Genomic DNA, 23,366 nt, shown 5'->3' with positions numbered 1-23,366 from the left:
GTTTTTCAGCAAATGGTGACACAGTCACATGCACTCCTCAACCTGCACAGCTGCATGTGGTGGTCCTGGTTAGATGTCTTCACTTTGGCAAATGTGGCAGATACAGTGAGAGGTGCAAGATCTGGGGTAGGGTGAACACTTACCTGGCTGGCTACAAGATAAACAAGAGCTGATGAAAGGCCTGAAATGAGGTAGTGGCTGTTGGGATAGAGAAGAATGAACTGGAACATGGAGGGGTAAAGCCCAAACCCGATGGTCCAGGTGGTCATTGACCAGATGGTTGCCGAGCGGGAAAAGATCTGGGCGGGAGACCAGAATTGGAAGGGGGAGGGGAGTGCATCGTTTTTTTGGGCTCTTCTCATATAAAGATTTGAATTTAAAAAACTCCACGGGAAGGGAGACAAAAAACTTTCAATGCTCTAATCTCATCAAAATACATAATTAGGTACATACTTTCTGTGTTCTGAGTTTTCACTTAACAATATTTTACAGGAAGAACTCAACTAAGTGCTGGAGCCATGGGTTCCAACCCTTGTTCTGTCACTATGTGTACGTGACCTCAGGTCAGCATCCTGGGCTTCACTTTCCCTGTCCACACAGCGGACTCAATGCTGCTGACAGGCTTACACACACATGTATACATATCACCGCAGTGCACATGCTTGCCATATTCAATGGTTATAGTGTTCTGAGGTGGGATAATTATAGTGAAATAGAGTGCCATGAGGAGAGTAACGAAAATAGAGGGCTGGAAGTACATTTACAGGCACATGCAAGTGAATTCATACCCGAAGATAGAGTGTCGAGTGAAAACTAATGGCTTTACGTTTCAAAGACCAAATAAAAGTTTAGCAAGAAAAACTAGTACTTTGCATGAAATAGACCCTCAGAATTCAAATTTAGATCAGAAACCTGCCTGAAGGAAATGTGATGGGAAAGGAGTGTGATTAGCTTATCAACACAGTAAATCAACAAGACACTTCATAGTTAAAACACAACACAGTTGGTGTCCTTCACTTCGTTGCTCTTAACTGCCCTCTACTTAACCCACTTGCCAGGTTGACAAGCTCCCGTCCTCTGGAAACACGCTGCTGACGGCCTTGGCAAAAGACCTCTTGTGGTTAAGTTTGCTGCTTTCCTAGTAAGCTTAACACTTGTGTTCTCTCCAGTTTAGTTTGCTCAACAAGACTTGTTTGCTCCCAGAGTCCTTTGTCCGGGCGGTACTTATGTCTCCCATTACACAGATATTATGTAACTGATGAAACTGAGGGCAGAGTTGCCTTTATGCAGACTCAATGGTTGGAAGGGCTCAGCCCACTTGCTAAGCGCGCCCAGTAGCAGTGAGCCTGCCCACTGCCCAGATCTGGTTTCTAAATTGCTGCCTATTAAAAAGAGCCAGGGATTCCTGGAGAAATGGCTCATGTCATACCTGGGGTATTTAAAGTGCAAGGTGAACCTGAGATGGCTTTGTCAAAAGGCCATTAAGTGCCCAGGACTTCCCTGGTGGCACAGTGGTTAAGAATCCGCCTGCCAATGCAGGGGACACGGATTCAAACCCTGGTCCGGGAAGATCCCACATGCCGCGGAGCAACTAAGCCGGTGCGCCACAACTACTGAGCCTGTGCTCTACAGCCCGCGAGCCACAACTACTGAGCCCACGTGCCACAACTACTGAGCCCGCGCACCTAGAGCCTGAGCTCTGCAACAAGAGAAGCCACCGCTATAAGCCCGCGCATCGCAACAAAGAGTAGCCCCCTTGTCGCAACTAGAGAAAGCCCGCGCACAGCAACGAAGACCCAACGCAGCTAAAAATAAATAAATAAAATAAATACATTTATAAAAAAAAAAAAGGCCACTAAGTGCCCAGAGATTGGAGGGGTAACGTCAAAGGACAAAAGGGCTACTTGAAGGGCTCTAACTGGCCAAATCTGGGATAATTAGAGCATCAGAAACAATGATCATAATTGTGACACACTGAATCACTTGTCATCACTGCCCGTGACTCCTGACTCTGAAAACTGGTAATTTAAGGAAAGACTTGAGCATGACCCTACGTGCATTCCCAGCTGACGAAGGAAAGCTCTTCCTTAAAGAATGCCAGTCAGTAACTGTAAAAAGAATGATAGAAAATTGCCATTTTGCAGGGGGAATTCCCTGATGGTTCAGTGGTTAAGACTCCTCGCTTCCACTGCAGGGGTCGCGGGTTCGATCCCTGCTCGGGAACTAAGATTCCGCATGCCACGTGGCGCGACCAAAAAAAATAAAGAAAATCGCCATTTTGCAAATCTTGACGAGATGATTGATTCTGGCAAGGATCATCATCATTGAATCCCAAAACCACCAGATAAAATGTTGTTGGTAAATGGGCTATCCATGCACTGCTGGTGTCAGTGCACAGGTTATCTATTAACTGCAACAGCAAAAACATACCTTACGTTGGGAAGATGTGGTGATCAAATTCTGCATCACAGACAGTGAGTCAACCAGATATTAATGAGACTTTTGTTGTGATGCAATATTAAATACATCTGTGAGGTGTTAATGTCAAAAATTTGTAACCTGAATACACCAAGCCTTTGGCCCTAACTGCAAATTTACAGAAACTACAGGAACAAGATAAAGTGTTTAGAGGTGAAATGTCTGTAAGTTACTTTCAAACTATTCAGTAAAAAATATGGCAAAATGTTAATTTTTAAATCTAGGTGGATATACAATTTGTTTTATTATTAAACTTTTCTGTATATTTGCACATTTTCATAATAAAAAGTTGTGGAAAATAAGACTACCTGTTAAAAAAAAAAAACTTCAAAGCGTGGATCAGACAACTGTAAAAGTGGGAAAAACACAAAGATCTCGGATTCTCCACTATTATTATTATTATTATTGTTATTTTATAAGAGCATCAACTGCCTCAGTGTTTCAGTGGAAGACCTTATAAATGCATTATTTACATAAAACACACGAAGGTAGGAAATACAAATTAATGCAAAGAAAGGCGCTATGGACTGTAACATTCCACACATTCATTCCAGGAGAAAACAGCGTTGCGTAAGGTATGAAGTGCTATTATAAAAATTGCATCTTAAATACAATGGTTATTTTTTAACATGATAACTATGGCATAAGCATAATTTGAGTATTATGCAACCTGGAGAAAATCTGCACTTCGTGAAGGATGATTCCGTGACATCAAGGTTAACTATTAGGAGGACAAGGGGAAAGCAACTTCTTGAAGAAAACACTCAACAAAAAAGACTTGAAGATGCTGGTACCCCAGGTCCTTCGCCACTGCCCCCCCCCGCCCCCCCCCCCCCCCACCGGCCAACCAGGTTTTTCCAACGTCCAAATGAAGCTGCATGGTCAACACATGCTTAAATTGGTATTTATGACACCAGAATTTATATCAGGTTTTCCTCACCTAGCTCAGGAAAACTTCCTGTGCAAAGATGTCCCATGATTTTTTAGGAATATCCCCATTGTTAAGATTTGGGGATTCTCATTCTTCATTTTTAAGTAGTTCCTGTCACTAACAAATGACCAATATTTGTTAAATATTTCTTTGCATGTATGCACCAAGAAGTATTTAAAATTTTGCCAATTTCACTCCATATCAGTTACTTCTAACTTATTATTCAAGTCTAACTTGACTACTTATTTATTCATTAATTCAACCAACATAACTTGACCACCTACCATATGCAAGGCACTGAAGAAAGAAACAAGAGCAAGAGGAATGGTCAGCTCTCAGGACGTGGTCTTAAATTCTGAGTGCAATGCTGTGGATAGTAAATACAATAGCATTTTCACCCGTTTCTATTTGCGTTTCTACCAGTTTTCCTTTTATGCTGTTTGGGACCCCACAAACTGTTATCATTGTTGAATGATTACTGCATCAATGATAGTTTCTGCATCAATGCTTTTTCCAATGAAACTTTCCCTGTTATTTTAAGAGTAATCCCTATTTTACTTACACGTACAAGAAGTACCAATTTCAATTATCCTTTTGAAATCAGTCATTTCAGTTTCTTCTTATAAACAGGCTGAATTTTGCTTTTTTATTCAAGTAGTCACTCATTTTCTTAGGTAAACCAAGTCCAGCAACACTTCAGTTGTAACAGTTGCCTCTGTATTCTCTTTCCTCACCCCTACGTCTTCAATTTTTCCCCCCGACCCACGTTCTGCACTGAACTCAAACCTATTTTCCACTATTTTTTCCTCATACTATTTAAATAGCTGCTTTCATTACTTACTTAAGATAACGGGGTTGCATCTGGCAACCCATTTTAGCAGGTTTCTTAGGTTCATTCCATAACGTACTGGTTAAGATCATGTCCTTGACTTTATCTTTCATTACTTTAGAAAGCTTTCTATTGCTTAAATCAGCTGTGGTTTTCGGCATTTAAGCCCTGGAAGAATCCAGTTAGGATGTTTGGGCCCTGAGCACAGTAGGCACTCAAGAAACGTGTTTCAAAGGAAGAAACAGACTTTCTACAGTAAGTCACAGGGGAACTTTAAGGTATGAATTTTGGAGTCAGGTGGAAAAAAAAAAAAAGAATTGTATTCTTGTTTTTTTCCTTCTGAATGACAGTTGTCAAAAGTTAGTGAAACTAAGGCTAATATGTTTTAAATATTAAGCTTGGGGGTTTAACCTTTGCCTGTAAATTTGTACACATGTCTAAGGATTATAGACACATTAGTTTCTCCTAACAGATCATCTTTCATTAAGCTTCTCTTTAATGTTTCAGTATTTAAAGGAAAGCGTAACTAAACTGTGGTCACATAGAAATCGTTAGGATACTTTCAACTTTTTTTTTTTTTTTGCAAACCTACTGGCTCCACATGGCAGTTATGGCATAATAGGAAAAGGGAAGTAAAAAGGGGGAAGGGACCTTTACATATTTAAGGCTTCAAAGCTGAGAAGAACTAAAGGCCTGAAAGCAGCTTTTTTTCTGTTACCCCAGGATTACTCTCTGGTGTGAAAGCTCTACTGGATGGAAGCTTTCCCAAGTTACATTCGTAAGGCCTCCTTAAGAAATACTTGAAACATGGTAGAGTTGATGAGTTACAGGTTTTTGAGTACTCTTACTTTCCTAGGGTTTCTTTCTGGAATGAATTAAACTGGTATCAAATAAAGGTTAAGAAGTGAATGTTTTCTTCTTAAATTTCACAGTACATTTAAATAGGTTATATCCACGTCACTAATTCTGATACTTCTGCTGAGTGATAATCTAACCCATATTGCACTTCTCTTGAATAATGTTTTTAACACAGAATACAAAATAGAATTTTAAATGGTTAAGTTTTATAACCTAAATGAAGTCTCCCATATGCATTAATTACGATGTTTGGCACCTGTATGAACACGCTGATGCTGAATGAGGTTTGTACTCTGGGTGAAGGTTTTACCACATATACGGCATGCATAGGGCTTCTCTCCTGTGTGAATTCTCTGGTGCTGAATAAGGCATGTTCTCTGGCTAAAATCTTTGTCACATTCGTTACACTTATAGGGTCTTTCACCAGTATGAGTTCTCTGATGCTGATTAAGTGATGACGAATAAATAAACGCTTTCCCACATTCATTGCATTTGTAGGGTTTCTCTCCGGTATGGATCCTTTGATGCTGAGTAAGATTTGCACCCTGTCTATATGCTTTCCCACATATATTGCATTTAAAGGGTTTTTCTCCGTTGTGAATCCTCTGGTGCTGAGTGAGGTGTACACTCTGGCTGAAGGCCTTCCCACACACACTGCACTTATAGGGTTTCTCTCCGGTATGTGTTCTGTGATGTTGGGTAAGGTTTGCACTCTGGCTGAAGGCTTTCCCACATATATTGCATATATAGGATTTCTCTCCAGTGTGAGTGGTCTGATGCTGAATAAGAGTGGAGGAGTGAGCGAAGGCTTTTCCACATTCGTTGCATTTATAACACTTCTCTCCAGAATGAATCCTCTGATGTCGGATAAGGTAAGTGCTCTGACTGAACACTTTCCAACACTCATTGCATTTATATGGTTTCTTTCCTGTGTGTATCTTTTGATGCTGAAGGAGGTGTGTGCTCTGGCTGAACGTTTTCCCACACTCGTTGCATATGTAAGGTTTTTCTCCGGTATGAACTCTCTGGTGATTAATCAGCGATGAACTGTGGCTGAAGGTTTTGCCACACTCCAAGCACTTGTAGGGTTTCTCTCCCGTGTGTGTCCTCTGGTGGATGGTGAGGTGTGCGCGCTGGCTGAAGTCTTTCCCGCAGTCGTCGCACTTGTAGGGTTTCTCTCCCGTGTGGATCCGCTGGTGGATGGTGAGGTGTGCGCGTTGGCTGAAGGCTTTCCCGCACTGGTGGCATTCGTAGGGCTTCTCTCCAGTGTGCATCCTCTGATGTGCAATGAGGGATGAGACGTGTCTAAACTCTTTCCCACATTCTTCACATTCATAAGACTTCTCTTTGGCATGGCTACTTTGGTGTTTGATGAGGGATGGGTACTTTCTGAACTTCTTCCCACACACATTACACTTATAAGGCTTCTCTCCGGGATATATTTTCCTGTGTACGATACCGTAAGAGACATGACTGAAGGTGGCCTTGCCTTCGTCGTACACAGAAGTTTTATCATCTGATTGGGTATCAAACTGTATCATTAGGTTTGAATGCTTTTCAAAATTACTTCTATATATATCATATTTATAGTCTTCTGCACGATCATCTTCTTCTGAAAGGACTGACTTCAAACCAAAATCTCTCTCATTGGTGGGAATTCTCCTGAAGGTCTCTGTTGCTTGCCCTTCCAATCTGTCATCATAGTCATAGGGTTCTTCCAGCTTGATGGTCTTGGTTCCATCCTTTGTGAGTTTAGAAACATTTTCCACCGGAGTACCCTCTTGGGCTTCTGTTTCCCATCCTGAAATTAAAAAGTACAAAAAAGTCTTCCTCTATTTGGAGAAAGGAAACTGCCAAAGCAGAAACAAAATAATGAACATAAATAAAATGCCTAAAAAGACTATGGCTCTGACAACCTCATAACATGGTCCTTAATGCTCCGGAAAGGAGAATAAAAGGGCAGAAAACAGGACTAAATTGTTGAAGAAGGAGAGGCTCCTCCCTATTCAACATGGGCGTGGAGTTAATAGAATAGGTTAGGTCAGGCGACAGAGCTAAGAAGTGAAAACAGACGATAAACTGTGGGACGACCTGGGATGACTTTTATTACACAAACATTTATAATCATATAAGCTGTAATTTACATAATGGGTCATAAAGCAGGCTGACTGTCACCACCCCTCCTTCCAATCTACCCTGCACACTGTACGTAATATTCTGGAGGCAGTTTCACAGTGTGTGTTCCGTGTTTTAATACGTCTAGTAACTCTTACAGCCTGAAGCCGTGGTTCTCAGGGGTACAATCCCCAGACCAGTGGCGTGAGCATCACTGTCACCTGAAATATGTCAAGTGACTGGGCCCCTCCCAGACATACTGAGTCAGAAAACGAGGGTGGGGCTGAGCCCTCCAGGAGGTTTGAATCACACTGAAGTTTCAGGATCAGCGGCTTAAAGGATAAAAGTTAAAGAAAGAAAAGTTAAAATACCTCCACTCAGTACTCAGACCCCAAATAATCTAGCCTTTTCTACTGTACTCCCTCCTCTATCACAACTCATATTCAGCTTAAAGTTCAAAGTTATCCACATAACTTAGAACTATGTCCTTATAATCTTCTAAAGGTGCCACTAATTCCAGACTCCAGGCTTCTCTTATGACACCTTCTCCACCTACTGAAAAAGATGCTTATGGCCCAGCTCATGTTTCTCTCCTCCTTCTTAGAATCCTAAAGTACAGATTAGGTTGAATGATATGAAACTGCCTTTTTTGTAGGTCAATCTGGCTGAATATCAGCAGTTTCATACGGTCCAACCTAATAAAATATTGGGCCCATGGCAGAACTTGGCTTTATATTATTATTTCACAGTTTTGTGTGTTTCTTGTATTTCCAACTCAGATGCAAACTCTGGAAATGGCTTATGCTTCTTTTACATTTTCTTCAGAAAATGGCCCAAGACTCTGGATATGAAGGCCACTGAATGGAATTGGTAAAATAAATGACAATACCTTGTTGTAAAAAGGTGAACTCAAATGAAAGAGTACACACACACACACACACACACCTGGACCCCCAAACCTGACTGCAAAGCCATCAAATACACATTTGTTGATGCCTATTATGTTTCTATTATGATGGTTTAAAACAAATTTAAGTTGCAATACCTTTCTCCTTTGAAATCAGATAAGAAACATATAACTTGCAAATGTTAAGAATTATATATATGAAATATAATGAAATACGGAGTTTATAATATAGCAAAAATGGTGCTGGATAGTCCAGAAACTTTCTAAAATGCAGATCAAAGTATAATAACTTTACAAATATATACATTCAATAGACTCATCCATCAGTAAAGGACTAGTTAGAATAAGAGATAATGGAATATTGATAACTGATAAAAATAGGTACATCGATATGAAAAGGTGTGCAGGAAATATTAAGTGAAAATAAGAGAGAGAGAGGGATAAAATGGTACACACAGAAAGATTCCATCTGTGTAAAGATGTGTGTCTCCAACCCCTCCAACCCCAAAACCAGGGCCTTCTCCCCTGAGATCAGCACTCCCTGCAGGTCTGTGTACATAGCTAGGTGAGGGGAGGGAGACACATACTTCATTATGCTTCCTTGTGCTGCTTGAATTTACAAACTACTTTTATTATCTTGATTCAAATACAAAAATTAGACACTAGAAAATGCTTAAGAGTAATGTTAAATGAAAAAAAGAACACCGTAACTAGCATGAAAACTCATTAGAACTAGATATATATTACCAAAATGCTAACAATAAGAGTTTGTTTCAAAAAATATTTTCTGATTTTCAAGAAATTGGTTATATTTCTTTTATTGTTCTTTGGTACTAGAAGTGTTGCTATATTACTTTTTCTAGAGGAAAAAAATCTAAAAACAACTTTCTCAAACCAGGATTTATTACTCTCCCCTTAGAAAAACGAAATGAGAATGTTAATGGACTGCATGGATAGGTGTGTATATACACAAAAACAATGAGATAGTCCAGAAGCTGAGTTTAGCGCCTATGTAATCAGAATCAGTCTGTGACAGACTGTTCCATACACCTGAGAAGGAAGTACTAAAGTTATAATTAACAGGCTTAAAGTAACAAGTCTGAATGATGGCCATGAAAAAAATCACTACTATAAGCATACATTTTTAAACCAGTCAGTTTACTGGTAATTCAGAAATTAAGATCATTAAGCAGGGCTTAAATATGTGTATATAACAAACTGGAAAGGACTGATTACAGTGGTGTAATATTTCTAGCAGAAGAGATCAGTGTTGACCAGGTAATGAAGGAACACTTTTAGGGGAGATCTGGTTTGGGCTGAACCTGAAAGAATGGCTGGGTCCTGTATGATGTAAAGACCATAAAGTTCTGAGACAGGAACAGCCAACACTACTGCTCGATTTGTGAATCATCAAAGTTTCCATTCCCTCAGGTATGACTGATGAGATGCCCTAACCAAAGGTTCAACTTATACGTCTCTGAGCTGATAAGAAAGTGAAATCCTCAAAGCCAAAAATCAAGTGAGAGCAGGAAGACCAGAAGTCAGCGAAAGTTGAAGCTGGCTTCCTGAGACACTCCTCCATCCTGCTGACGACCTTCAGCTTCCCCTTGAGGGTGCAAGGGGCTCGGGGGCCAGAAGACAAAGCCTGCAGCCAACCTGGGGCAGCTGGCAGGAGTCTGCACACTCTGTGCTACACCCTGTATAAGGACAGGCTAGAAAAACAAACAAAACCCAAACACCTCACCTCTACAGAAGGAAAAGAGGACCTTGCCTTTCTCAGTTTTGTGCTCTTTGGTGGGAGCAAAATCTCCCCCCAAAATACATAATCATAAACTGCCCCTCTTGTGGGTTTACAGCCTTAATTCAACCTGAATCACCTAAAAACCTCAAGTGGTCCCAGATGGGCAGCACCTCCCATAAGACGGTCCTGACTCCAGCAAAGGCCTAGCTCCATCTTGCCACGGGTTTTCTCAGTGTCGAGAGTGTGCTGAACTCACTCCCTAAAGAATTCAGTGTATATTTTGGGTCATTCTGCCAACTAAAGCAAATAGGCCATAAATTATGAGAAAAATTAGCTTTTCAAGTAGTAGGTCCCTCAAAATACCAGATGACCGGATAAAGTTAACTTTTTTTAAAAAGTTAAGCAATTCACTCTAAAGTAGCATATTATATTGTCATTATTGTTTAATTTGCTGTTAATGCTGGATTCCAGCATCAATACTGGTAGACATACTAGAAGGCAGTGGCTTAAATTAAAAAAAAAAAAAGGGAATAGGAAAGCAAAATGCAAAAGAGTACAGTGTACTTCTTTTGTATACAAAAGGAGAGCTAAGACTATATTTATAATTTATCTCTGCAGAGAGAAAAACAGGAAGGATAAATGAGAGATAAGTGAGCCCTACAACCTACAGGAAGTGGACGGGAACAGGGCAGAAGGGATGGGAGTGTACACCTTTCTATAGTTTTGACTTCTGAACTGCGTTAATGTTTTTACATACTCAAAAATGTAAAATTAAATAAAAAAGAATCAAGAAACAAGAGAATACTAAACTTGAACACAAATGTAATCAAACAAGTTTAACTGTGTATCAAACTGTTAAGATAACCAGAAAGGAAGAATTCAAGTAACTTTGAACCCAGTATCCTCTGTATCTTTAGTGGAATATATTCTAAGGACATGAAGGAATTTTGAACGTTACCTGAGCAGTTTGTTACCTGAGAGATAATGATATACTTCTGAAACCATTTTTGTGTGATTATATGATAGAGCAAATGAGCAGATATACTGATATTGGGAACCAGATGACTCATTCTGTGGGAAAGGAAGTAGAAAACAGATATGGGGAGGCACAAGATAGACTGCCCTTGTGGTGCTAGATTTGAATTAAAGTCACCAGTATGAACTCAGGATTCAAAAAACCTACAAACACACACACACACACACACACACACACACACACACACACACTTCACAGCTCTATCTACTGAACAAATCTAGAAGCAATGGTACCCAGAGTAGTGAGCGCACTCACTGCCCAGATCCTGGCCTCTCATCACTAATCCCCACTAAGATGAACCACTGTTCCTTAGAGAAATTCCAGGTCTAAGGTAGGCATGAAGTGAGCCCAGACCATTCTCTGCCAGAAAGCAAGGAAACGCTCAAAGACTAATGGGGACGTCTCAAAAGGACTTGATCTGAAAGGCTCTCATCGCCGAAATTTGGGACAATTGAGCATCAAAAACAAATACCCGCCCCTCCAAACTGGAATTAATGGACTAACAATACATTGAATTTTTAAAAATTCCACTAGTCCATAGTGAGATATACACATAAAAATGGGGTGGGAGGGACAGGTATTCTTTTCAGATTAATCATTTAGAGGAGATGGTGGAATTAGAAAATCACCATTTTGCAACCAGCAATGTAATAAAGCAAGGATCCACAGTGGATGCTGAGAACCTTAACTGGAAGGTCATCAGGGAATAGAACAGTCACGTGACCGCTAGGTGTCGAGCCACAGGTGACGACACAGATGCAGGAACCGGATGAATGCGGCAAATAGGTGGGGACTTCTGTCTGCATAGATCTGGCTTTATATATTTTTACAATTTTTGATCTTGCAAACATGTTATCTTTTTCAATAATTAGAACATAAAAAAGAAAGGAATGAGGAGAGTGGAGGCAGGGGGCTACAGGGTTTTGTCAATAAACAGAATAAAAGAAACTCAAAAAGAAGGTGAGAAGGTTTGAAATTTGAGATTTTAGGGGACATTCATGCATGCTTAAAAATAGAGGGAGGGAACACACGGAAAGCCCCAGACAAAACTCTAAGAGAGGGAACCCAGGGGTCATGGAGAAGCACAAAATAAGAGGGGGGTTGGGGGCGGCTGAAAAAATGACACCGGGAAAATCTCTTCCAAAGATGGCCTCTGTAAGGAAGCAACGCCAAGCAGCCCAGTGTTCTCAACAGGGTGGGATGTCTTCGTGCAAAGTGACTTGGCCACATGTAAAAACACATCTCACCACACTTAGGATAGTACAGGCTCTGAAGCACAAAGCATCTCATCGGCTGGTGGTTCTCTCACCTGGACTAGGGCCTTCTAAAATTTCTTTTATCACCATCCATGGTTCTTCCAATATGGGAATCACGGTCGGTCTGTACACTGTAAGTCCTGTTCAGGAGGAACAGAGTGAGTTTTACCCTGGAGATAAACAGTTGTTCAAGTTTTACTGCCTGACTTCTTACCCATGAGGACAGATCTCTACAGGAAAAGAATGGTTCACGGACATGACCTCATGAATGAGGTCACTGTCCTTTTCGGAGCTGGGACAAAAACTTCCTGCACCCTGGAGGATGCACGGCTGGAGATCACGGGGAAGGAGGCGCTGGGCAGGGCGCAGCATCGGGTGGTGGCCCTGGGAGGCTGTGTGTCGTACCTCCTGATGACCCTTCACTTAGAAACCTTTCCTTTGGGAAAAGGGAGCAGAACTTTGCCATTTCTGTGCCTGAACGGACAAGCACGCTCCCCTCTGGGCCCGACCATTTTTGACAGCTGAGGGGAGAAAGACTCGGGCACGTATGCAGGGAGGAGGGCCGGGCGCAGACGACGCTCACCCAGAGAAACCATGTTCCAGTAGTTCTGCAGCGTCACCGTCTTGTACAGCTCCTTCTGCACAGGACGCATGCGCTCCCAGTCCTCCCGGGTGATATCCACGGCCACATCTGTGAATGTCATGGATTCCTGAAACATCAAACGTGACTCAACTTGGTTCAGGAACTAGGAGGAAGGGGACGGCGACAGCACAGGTGCGTGTGTGGTGGGGGAAACCACAGAGTCTTGAGCGTTGGTAGGACCCTAAAAATTACCTAGTCAATACCTTTACCCAATGTATGGATAAGCAGACCTGAATGGCCTGAGGGGAAGTCTGAAAACAAAGTAGAATACATCAGTTTCGGTGCATGCGTTGGTGGCTCCATCTTAAAGAATAAAAGGATTTAAACGTAGATGACACAGACAGAATGGTTTGACTTTCAAGCATTGCCTTACAAATAAATTAAATGTGTTACAGTTTGACATTTTAAGATATTTTGTGTGCTCTATGATGGAATGCAGAGCCCTTCCTTTTTCCCTCCTATCTATCTATCTATTTTTGGCTGCGTTGGGACTTAGTTGTGGTACGCAGATCTTTCGTTGCAGTGCGTGACCTCTTTGTTGTGGCGTGCGGGCTTCTCTCTAGTTGTGGCGCACAGACTCAGTAGTTGCGACGTGTGGGCTCTCTAGTTGTGGTGTTTGGGCTCCAGAGAGCGTGGGCTCTGTAGTTGCGGTATGTGGGCTTAGCTGCCCCATGGCATGTGGGATCTTAGTTCCCCAACCAGGGATGGAAACCACGTCCCCTGCATTGGAAGGCAGATTCTTATCCACTGGACCACCAGGGACCACCACCTCTTCTTCCTTTCTAAAATAAAACTGGTACCAATAACCACACTGAACTACTGTACCTGGAGATACATTTCACAGTCTGGTAAAGTTAGCATCTCTCTGCTCTTCCTTCGTTTAAAAAAAAAAAAAAATTCTTGCTTACTCTCACATGTTTTTCACATAAACTGTAAGTTTCTTTAAAAAACTATATTGAGGGGCTTCCTTGGTGGCGCAGTGGTTGAGAGTCTGCCTGCGAATGCGGGGGACACGGGTTCGAGCCCTGGTCTGGGAAGATCCCACATGCCGCAGAGCAGCTGGGCCCGTGAGCCACAATTGCTGAGCCTGCGCGTCTGGAGCCTGTGCTCCGCAACAAGAGAGGCTGCGATGGTGGGAGGCCCGTGCACCGCGATGAAGAGTGGCCCCCACTTGCCACAACTGGAGAAAGCCCTTGCACAGAAACGAAGACCCAACACAGCCATAAATAAATAAACAAAATTTAAAAAAAACAAAAAAAACAAAAAAAAACAAAAAAAACAAAACTATATTGGGATTTTTCAAATCACATGTAAGTGTATAATTTAGGGAGAGCTGGCAGTTTTACAATCTTCAAGGCTTCGTTCATATCTACAGAATAACACAGGACTGCAAAGCTTATACTATGCTTAGTCGTAGTTATCTTAAATGTGGGGATAATACTGTGAATGGAACCCTTTATTTCATTTTAGCATCTATCTGATTTTTATGTATATTTAAGAAAGTGATTAATTTTTGTTTGCCATTTTCTGTCGTGGTCACTTTACTCAAATTCTCTGTTATTGTTTCTAACAGTTTTTCCCTTGATTTTCTTAGGTTTTTTTGGTAAACATTCATATTATCTATAAATAATAATTTACTCTCGTTACCAATTTCAGACCATGTATATTTTACAGTGTATTTTACAGTAAACCTTTCTCTTAAGATGGCCTGAGCTGCTCTTCCTTAAAATAACACAGATTCGTAATAAACAGTAACATCATACAATACATGGCCTTTAATTACTTGTTAACAAAGACAAATAATAACTATTGTCTAATCTTCCTGTGACCTTCTTGATCACTTACTGTAATCCAGGCTAACAGGTCTCATAATATTTAACTGTCACGATCTAAGAGGAATATTCTATTCATTAGAGCTTAGTAACTCAGGCTATGAGTGATTAAGTGTCTTGCCCCAAATCACAGGTTGTGGCAGAACCAGTAACCAAATCTAGATCCATGTGGCTGTGCAGGTGAATCCCTTAACCTCTATGCACTACCGCTGCTTTAAAGTAAAAAAGTGAGGAAAGGGATATCAAGGGAAGCAATGGATCCCATTTCCTATACAACGCATTCACCTACCTTAACAGGCCACGGTGACTTAAGGAGAAAACCTGAGGCTTAGGTCCTTCATAGGACTTCTGGGGTCACAGAAGGTAGAGGGCCAGGTTAGAAAATGTCCTCACACACTAGGAAGGCATTTTAAAATCACAGAAGAAACTGACACTCACTTTGGTCACGAAGTCATTGAGCCACCCTGCCTGGAAAGCTTGTCTTCCTTTGGGGTCTTCCTCTGGGGTCTCTTGGGAAAGGGTGGAGTTCTGAGGAGCAGCTAGGGAAGAGAAAGAGACCGTGGTGGAGATCAGTCCTGTTTGAATAGCCTAGGAAACTCTTCACCAATAGAAGCCTATATTTTCTTAAAGCGAGGAATCAGAAGGAAACCAAAAACAGCGCCCCTGCTTCACAGAACCAGAGGAAAGGGGCAATGACTTATCCTGAAACTTATTCTGTTTTTGAGCAGGCTTCAGAAACAAGTCTGCTCTGGGATGCTTCAGAATATGTACCAAATTCACAGTTTTCTACTAAACCTTTGCGTGATAGGAACTTTGTGAGTTGTCTTTTTACTTAGTAAAGAAATATTCTCTGGACACTTTTCTACATATTTGGAAGTATGTTACCATAAAACCCAATTCACAAAGCAAATGATTTATTGGCAGAATGGTTCAAACCTCTGCAGCGAAACTTCCTGAGGGCGCACATGGGGGTAATTTGGTTGTGTCTGGCCACTGTTTATGATATGTCCTCTGGGTTTACAGAACGTGTGTTGGGTTCCGAGCAGTTGGAAGAGGAATGCCAGGTAGGACGGGGCTCAGTGAAGCCTGTTCTCACTCACTCCCTGACCTCTGTTTTCCTAATCACCTCAGAGGGCTGCTCTCTGACGTGATGGCTGTCTTCTCGGACCACCCAGGACTCCTCCTCTCTCTGCCCTTACAAGCCTTACCTTCTTCCTCTAGAATCTGAGTCAAATCCTCCACCAGAGTCACCACTTCCTCGCTGCTCTTCGGGTACTGGGACTTCACCCAAGTCCTAACCTCCCCAGGCAGGATGCTCAGGAATTGCTCCAGGACCAGCAGCTCCAGGATTTGTTCCTTTGAGTGAATCTCGGGTCTCAGCCACTTAAGGCAGAGCTCTCGGAGCTGATTCAATGCCTTTCGAGGACCAGCCAGGTCTGGGTATGGAAAATTCCTAAAATTCTGCCGACAGGTCTCAGCGTCACGCAGGAGTCTTGAGGCGAGGGTTTCCTTCTCAGCATTGCGGGGTCCACTCTGAGCCTTGTCCGGCTTCCACGTTAGAAGGACTTGGGCACGTGACGAACTGGTCGTCCTCTTGCTCGGGGAGAACATGTCTACACACAGGACAGTCAACCTGGCAACAGCCTTTATTTCTCCAGGAGTGAGCCAAATGCTTGAAATCGCATGCTAGAACCACAAAGACATTTACCAAGGGCTGCTGCAGCCAGGGGCAGGACAGAGGCAAGGTAGAGTTAGCAGTCTTCCTTACAAACTCTGAGCCCAGGACTTGTAGGGATGGCTAAGAGACCCTGAAACACAAGAACAGACACAAGGTCAGGAATTCCTGGTGGCCTCTGCCATACGCACAAACAGTAATAAGCAGGCGACCCAGAGTGTACAAATAAACACAGAGAGTCTGCCGTGCTCTACCTCCCTGATATCCTTAGACTTGTAAAATAGATGCAACCTGCCCTGGGCACGGGTTGGGACTGCCATAAAAGGGTGGTGATAGAAGCAAAGCAAAAAGACAGATCAAATTTCTAACTTGTTGAAACAAACATTTTTTACAGAAAAAAAAAAAAGCTTCAGTATTATAGTCACTGATGTTACAGAAGCTGTAATGACTGAAGTGCCTCTCAAAAACAGCAAATCTGTTACTTAGAAAAAACTGGGAGGAGAACTTCTCCTTAAAGAGCTCAAGGTTCCCAAGGGAACGGTCAGGGGAAAAAGGGCGAGCCGTTTACCCGCTCTGCATATCAATGCCAGTCTGTTCCAGCCCTTCACTACCAGAGGGCTGGGCACAGGAAAGAAGCAGACTGGTGTAACCTGAAGCCCGTGAAGAGCTTCTACAGGACACAATTCCTAAGGAATACATTGGAAACCAGGATTCCCGCAGAAAACCTCACTGCAGGCCTGACCTGGAGGAGAACCGACACCACCTGTCCACGGGCTCCAGCTCTGAGCCCCCCTCAACCCCGTCGTGTCCCCCAAAGCCGGCTGCGCACCAGGCCTACGGGGCAGAGGCACCCCTCGCCTCCCCACCCCGCGAGGTCCCCCTAACTCCACAGTCTGAGGCTCGCGGGCCGCTGCGCGGGGGGGGACTGCCCCGCAGCCCCGACCCCGCAGGCCGCCCGCATCCTGACCTGTGGCCGGACCGGCGTACGCGCAGCCGAGCGGCCCGAGAAGCCCCGGGCAACAATGGCGGCGGGCGCGGCGCCTGCGTGGCGGGCTCGGTCCCGCGCTGCGGAGGGGCCTCGGCCCCGCCGCGTCCGTCCCGTAGAGCACGGCGCCTCGGCCGGAGCCACCCGTGCACCCGGTCCTGGGAAGCCCGGCCCGGAACCCACCGCGCCCCGGCTCCGCCGTGACCTCGCCTCGGCGCCACCGCGCATGTGCGCAGGAAGGACGCCGCGCCCCCTCGGAGCCAATCGGAAGCCGCGCCCGGCCCTCCCCGCCCGAGCTGCGGACCATGGACCCGTCTCCATGGCAACCTCCTCCGCCCATTGCTGGGGCTTGCTTGTTAGCCGCAGAGGTTCTGAGGGAACTTTAAAGTTTCCTTGGGCAGAGTCAGGTCTGGTAGACGACTGGGAGGAAGGTCGGGGAGCTAGAGCATCTGGGGGAAGGGAATGCGGATTGGGCGGGGGACGGTTGGAGCCCCGCGCTAATCAACCAGAGAAAACCTGGTGGCAGAGTTCACGGAGGAAGGATGGACAGGGAAGATGTGGGTCTTAAGGCAGAAAGACCCGAAGTGCTGGTTTGGGCTTTACTGCTCATAACCATTCACTCTTAAAGGCTCCGAGTCCCTCCGCAGGAATCTGATTCTGAGACTCTCAGATCGGAAAAAAGAACAACATCCAGCGTCATGTTGTTTATGAAAGACTCACAGCCTACATAAAATGCTTGAAAATACAAGGACAGAAAAACATTCAGGTGGTCCCATTATCTAATGCTGTGTTGGCAAACCAACATTAGATAATGTTGGCAAAACTCTTTGACGGAGTTAAAGAACAAGCATTTTATTATGCTCCTGGATTCTGTGGGTCAGGAATCTGGAAGGGGAACAGTGGGTGTGGCTTTTCTCTGCTCCACTGTGTCTGGAACCTCAGTTGAGATGATTTGATGGCAGGGAGGGTCCATCTCCAAGATGTCTTCTTTACTCACATGCCTCCTCTTCTGGCTGAGATGGCTCAAAGATGAGCTCAGCTTGGATATGGCCAGAGTGCCTATATGTGGCCTTTTCGGCATGAAGGACTCAGCCGGCAGCTGAGATGGCGGCTCTGGGCTTCAAGAGCAGGTGTTCTAGTGAACAAGAGAGAAGCTCCAAAGCTGACTATGATGTAACCTCGGAAGTCACAAAGCATCACTTCCATTGTACTATTGGTCAAAGCAGTCATATGTCTGTGCAGAATCAAGTGGAGTCTGATGTAGACCCCATCTCATGATGGGTGGGGTGTCAGAGAGTCTTAATATTACCACACCAGGCAAATCTGAACAACAAGAAAGGTGGGTAGTTTGATGATCTTTGATGTGTCAACTTGGCAAGGCTAAGTCTCCCACTGTTGAATCAAACCCTAACCTAGGTGGTGTTGTAAAGGTATTTTGTAGGTGTGGCTAAAGCCCATAAACTCAGATGAACTAAGTAAAGGAGATTATCTGAAATAAGTTGGGTGGGTCTGAATGAATCAGTTGAAAGGCCTTCAAAGCAGAATTGAGGCTTCCTAGATGAAGAAGAAACTCTGGACAAAGCGTCTAGCCTGCCCTTCCTGACAGACTGCCCTACAGATTTTGAACTTGCCTAATCAGCCTCCACAATCGAGTAAGCCAATTCCTTGCAAAAAAAAAAAAAAAAAAAACCCTCCTAGTATGTATGACCTACTGGTTCTGCTTCTCTGGCTGAACCCTGACTGATGCAAGTCATAAGCCTAATGTCTGACAAAATAGAATCTTAAAAAATCATTAGGAAAAGATAAGCATGACATCTACTTATAAAACTTGACAGAGAAGATATATCTATCATAAATATATATCTCTAAAAATAATGCCTCAAAAGATGCCAAGCAATAACTGATATAACTGCAGAGAGCAAAATAGAAATCAACAGCTGAACCTGGAAACTTTAGTACACCCGAGAGGGCACACTGTGATGGGCTGCCAGGGTCCCCCTTCAGGGCTGGGGCACCCATTCCTCCAGCTGCCAGTGTGGGAATACCTCCCTGGGAATTGTCCTGGCTGAAGGGAGCTGCCTCTCTCAGGTCACACGTTCTCCCCAGAGGCAGTCCACTTCCAGTGGTACTCGCTGCAGGGGTTCAAAGACCTTGCCCCCTTGCCTCAGCTTGCAATCTCTCAAAGGGCCATCCTAGTTTGAGTTCCCTGTAGGATCAAATGAGGCCTCTGTTGCAATTGTACAGCAGTTCAACTCTTTCCTCCGCCCACTCTTCCCTCCAGGTATCACTTTTTAATAGGTGTTTTTCTAGAGAACACGATCCAATAACACCTCCGCACGCAATTTCCATCTCAGAGTCTGCTTCCATGGAATCTTACCCTATGACAAGTGGTACCAGTCATGGTCCTAGGAAGGCAGACTCTAAGATGGGATTTGCGTGAGACATCACCTGTCCGCTTGCTGGCAATGAGGACCCTATCACTTGTGATTGATAGACTACTGATAGCACATGTCAGGCTGTAGTGGCACAATCATTAAAACTGTCCCTGGTGTTGAACCAAGATGGGATATTGATGGGAGGGAACCGCTGGTGGGTGCTGCATCTTAGATCTTTAGGAGTTTGGGGGAGGTAGCAATTTTCCAGACTGTGGAATTGAGTGGCTATTACTGGGAGCCATCGACAAGGACAGGCGGGGGGTGGTTAATCACCAAGTAAAGGGAAAGTGTGAAGATCAGAGGGCTTCTTGAAGCCTGTTGGCAAAAATGTAAGAGTAGCATAACTTCAGATAAGCTGAATTCTCAATCCCAGAAAGTGTGCTATGTCAAGGTCAGGACCTTGTTTGGAAAGGAGGAAACCCTGAGACTTGGGATGGGGCCATTCAGGTTGATGTGGGCAAACACCTTTAAACACCAGTCCCTCTGGGCCCGCAAATGTGACCCACGCCTCCCAGTCTTGTTTGAAGATGATGCAGACAAGGCCTCTACTTTGTGATAAAACTGGTGCCCCTTTCACAGTCTACTCTTTCCTCCCCTCCTGATAACTAGACCAATAACTAGGGTCAAGTGTCTACAAAACCCGACCAGGGAAACGCTGGGTTTGATAAGGGAGGAAGATTCAGTTGCCGTGGGCCTGGCCAATCTGTGTCTGTAGGAACCAGGAGAGTACGGGTCTGGATCCCGAGGATGCTGGAACACGGAGTGTAGAACATATAGCTGAGTGCTGGGGAGTTTATTGGAAAGGAGCACACTTCTGTGATAAGTGTTTACACGCTCTGCTGAGGATGCCAGGAGGTGGTGCTAACACACTGCAAGAAGGGCTTTTGGCGGCTTGGAGAAATAGATGGCTCTTTGCTGAGCAGAGATGCCAGAATTGCTAGGCTCAGAGAAGTGGGCAATCCAGAGCAGGCAGAGGATGTAGGGCTGGAAAATGTACCAGCTCTGCTTCTTTGGAAGGCCGGGAAGACCCTCCGTTGAAATACAGAATGTGCTGGTGGGAGGGATCACCAGCATCACTGAGAAGCTCTGGGGGGGGGCCGACGGTAGGGGTTCATTGCAGAACTCGGCTCACTGAACCTCGGAGACAAGTCGTCCTCAGTGAGCAGTAAGGCCAGAGTGGAAGGGGGGTGGGAGAGGGGAGGGAGCGCTTTACCTTCTGAGAGCGATGAGGACAATTAACAGAACAAGGCGTCTCGGCAGGCTGGTGCTCAGTCTATACAATCCAGTGGGATAAAGGCTTGGATGATCCGGAGGTTGAGGTTAACCTTTACCTTTACTGACCAAGACAGAGGAAAACCACAATATAATCAAATTAGAATGGAAAGTGGAGACATTGCTGAGGACTTTACATAAATGGAAAGTATTATAAGAGAGTGCTATGAACAATGTACGCCCACAAATTTAGGTAATTTAGATGAAACTGAAAACTCAATTCCAGTGATTCAGCAGGCGGCCGGCCTCTGTGCGCTGCCCACCTCTGGCCACAAGAGGGCGCGCGAACACGCATGGAGCGCATGCGTGTTCCGGCCGCGAATGCGGCGTCTGGTCCACCAGGAGGAAAAAGATAAGAACGCGCTTCCGGGCTTCTTCTGCAGAAGCTTTCGTTTTGTAGAGTTCCCCTGTGTATTTCGTTCTTTACTTTCTCATGGTACCAGGACCTATTTTACAACAATAGCGCTCATTGAGGCGTTTGAACGTCGTACTCATAACGTGAGGGAGTATTTTATAAAATTCAGAGAAAGAAACGCAGACGGAGGTGAAGGGACGGACAGAATCTTGGTCCCTTCGAGCCCAATATGAGCTGGAAGTGGGAGGGGAAACAAGCGCTCCCCTGGACGTGCTTTTATTAATTTTTTAATGTTTCGGTTTCCCTGTAACGTTAAACCACTTGAAAACATTGAAAAATTGGAAAGTAGGGGTGTTAAACATCATGTTTAGTTTATACCAAAGGAAAACTTATATGTCTACTCTCCTGGCTTTACTGGAAGCAAGCTCATCAATAACATTTTAAAAATATGCTTCTTACCTTATCTCATTTTCACTTGAGATAATTGACATGTTTGGCAATTTCTCACGACCCAGTGACAATCTTAAATAATTGTTCATTAATTTCAGTTTTCTCTCTTGAAGGACCCCATCGTGACTGCAGTGGGCTGTTTATCCCCAAAGACTAATTAAGAAACTTTTCTTCATTATTCTGGGTAGACAGCCCACTTCGTAAAAAATCTGTGTTAGATTTTTCAAATAAAGGAAAAAGAACCTTTCAAACAGTTTACTGCAAGCCGGGAGGCACACTTACTCAAGTCCCTTCGTAAAGAGTAACCCTGAGCTGTGCACTCGGCGGTCCCCGCAGATCTGTCTCTTGCTTCAACGGTGTTTGGATGGAACAGACACAGGGACGCCCCTTGCTCCAGCTTCCGACCACCCTCCAACATTTTTTCCAGTCGCAATCTTCAGAATCAGCCACTCAAGCTATCCTTGGCCACTGGGACCAGCCAACACCATTTTTTGAGCTTAACTCCTTATTACCGATCAACCATGAGCTCCCAGATTTGTCAGAATTATTCCATCGAGATGGAAGCCGCTGTCAACCGCCTGGTCAACCTGCATCTGCGGGCCTCCTACACATACCTCTCTCTGGGCTTCTATTTCGACCGCGATGAGGTGCCTCTGGAGGGCATAGGCCACTTTTTCCGCGAATTGGCCAAGGAGAAGTGCGAGGGTGCAGAGCGTGTCTAGAAAATACAAAACCAGTGCGGCGGCCTCGCCCTCTTCCAGGACGTGCAGAAGCGATCTCGAGATGAGTGGGGTGAAACCCAGGACGCTATGGAAGCCACCATTCTCATGGAGAACCCAAACCAGGCCCTTATGGATCTACATGCCCTGGGTCCCACCCATGCAGATCTCCACCTCTGTGACTTCCTGGAGAGCCACTTCCTAGATGAGCAGGTGAAACTCATCAAGAAGGTGGGCGACCACCTGACTAACCTCCATAGGCTGGCTGGTCCCCAGGCTGGGCTAAGCCAGTATCTCTTCCAAAGGCTCAGCCTCAAGCACCACTAGGAGGCTCTGGAGCCCAGCGGTCTTTGAGGAACTCCTCTGGTGTCAGGGCTTCTGCCTGAAGCCTCTCTCTGCAGCCACTAGGCAGCTTTTTAACCACCCTGGAGCCCTCTCCCAAGCCTTGGACCAAAGGGAAACAATAAAGCTTTTTGCAGCAAAAAAAAAAAAAAGAGTAACCCTGAGCCCAGCAGGGTGTGTGTGGGGCTGTTTTCACTGTTAGGACAGGGGGCACACTCCGCAGCTCCCAGGGGACAGGCCCAAAGAGCCAGTCTGGTGTCTGGTCACCACTGTGAGACAATTTTCCCTGTAGTAAATCCTTGGGCTTGTTTCCAGCATAACAATGATGCTCATTGGACCAGAGAGCAATTTTTGTGGATTTTTCCCAGAAAAGAAAGTGGTGCTCTTCACAAAGTCTCCCAGCCTCTTGAAGGGTGGGGAGGTGTCTTTCCGGATTTAGTTTCTTAATCCAGCATTTCTCTTGTAGCCTTGTCATCTAAAAAATTATTTCCAATTCTCCTGAATATA

The 23,366-nt window shown here is 44.4% G+C and overlaps 1 protein-coding gene and 1 pseudogene across 2 annotated transcripts; one reads left to right on the top strand and one right to left on the bottom strand.

Moving 5' to 3' along the window:
* Window positions 1-5,282: 5,282 nt before the first annotated feature.
* On the bottom strand, window positions 5,283-17,540 carry ZNF287 (zinc finger protein 287). Of its 2 annotated transcripts, none has more exons than XM_036838003.1 (6): window positions 17,470-17,540; window positions 15,835-16,434; window positions 15,065-15,165; window positions 12,735-12,861; window positions 12,205-12,291; window positions 5,283-6,897 (listed from the first exon to the last, which is right to left on the bottom strand). In XM_036838003.1, exons 2-6 carry the CDS (start codon window positions 16,235-16,237, stop codon window positions 5,333-5,335), a joined length of 2,283 nt encoding a protein of 760 aa, XP_036693898.1. In that variant the 5' UTR covers window positions 16,238-16,434; window positions 17,470-17,540; the 3' UTR covers window positions 5,283-5,332. The 2 variants fall into 2 exon arrangements, with proteins under 2 accessions (XP_036693898.1, XP_036693897.1); XM_036838002.1 differs by having other exon boundaries at window positions 17,269-17,496.
* Window positions 17,541-22,281: 4,741 nt separating this feature from the next.
* On the top strand, window positions 22,282-22,844 carry LOC118887386 (annotated as a pseudogene).
* The last annotated feature ends 522 nt before the right edge of the window (window positions 22,845-23,366 follow it).

Source organism: Balaenoptera musculus, chromosome 20 (assembly GCF_009873245.2).
Source record: "Balaenoptera musculus isolate JJ_BM4_2016_0621 chromosome 20, mBalMus1.pri.v3, whole genome shotgun sequence".
Classification (NCBI taxonomy): Eukaryota; Metazoa; Chordata; class Mammalia; order Artiodactyla; family Balaenopteridae; genus Balaenoptera; species Balaenoptera musculus.
This window is presented reverse-complemented; position numbering and strand designations above follow the sequence as displayed.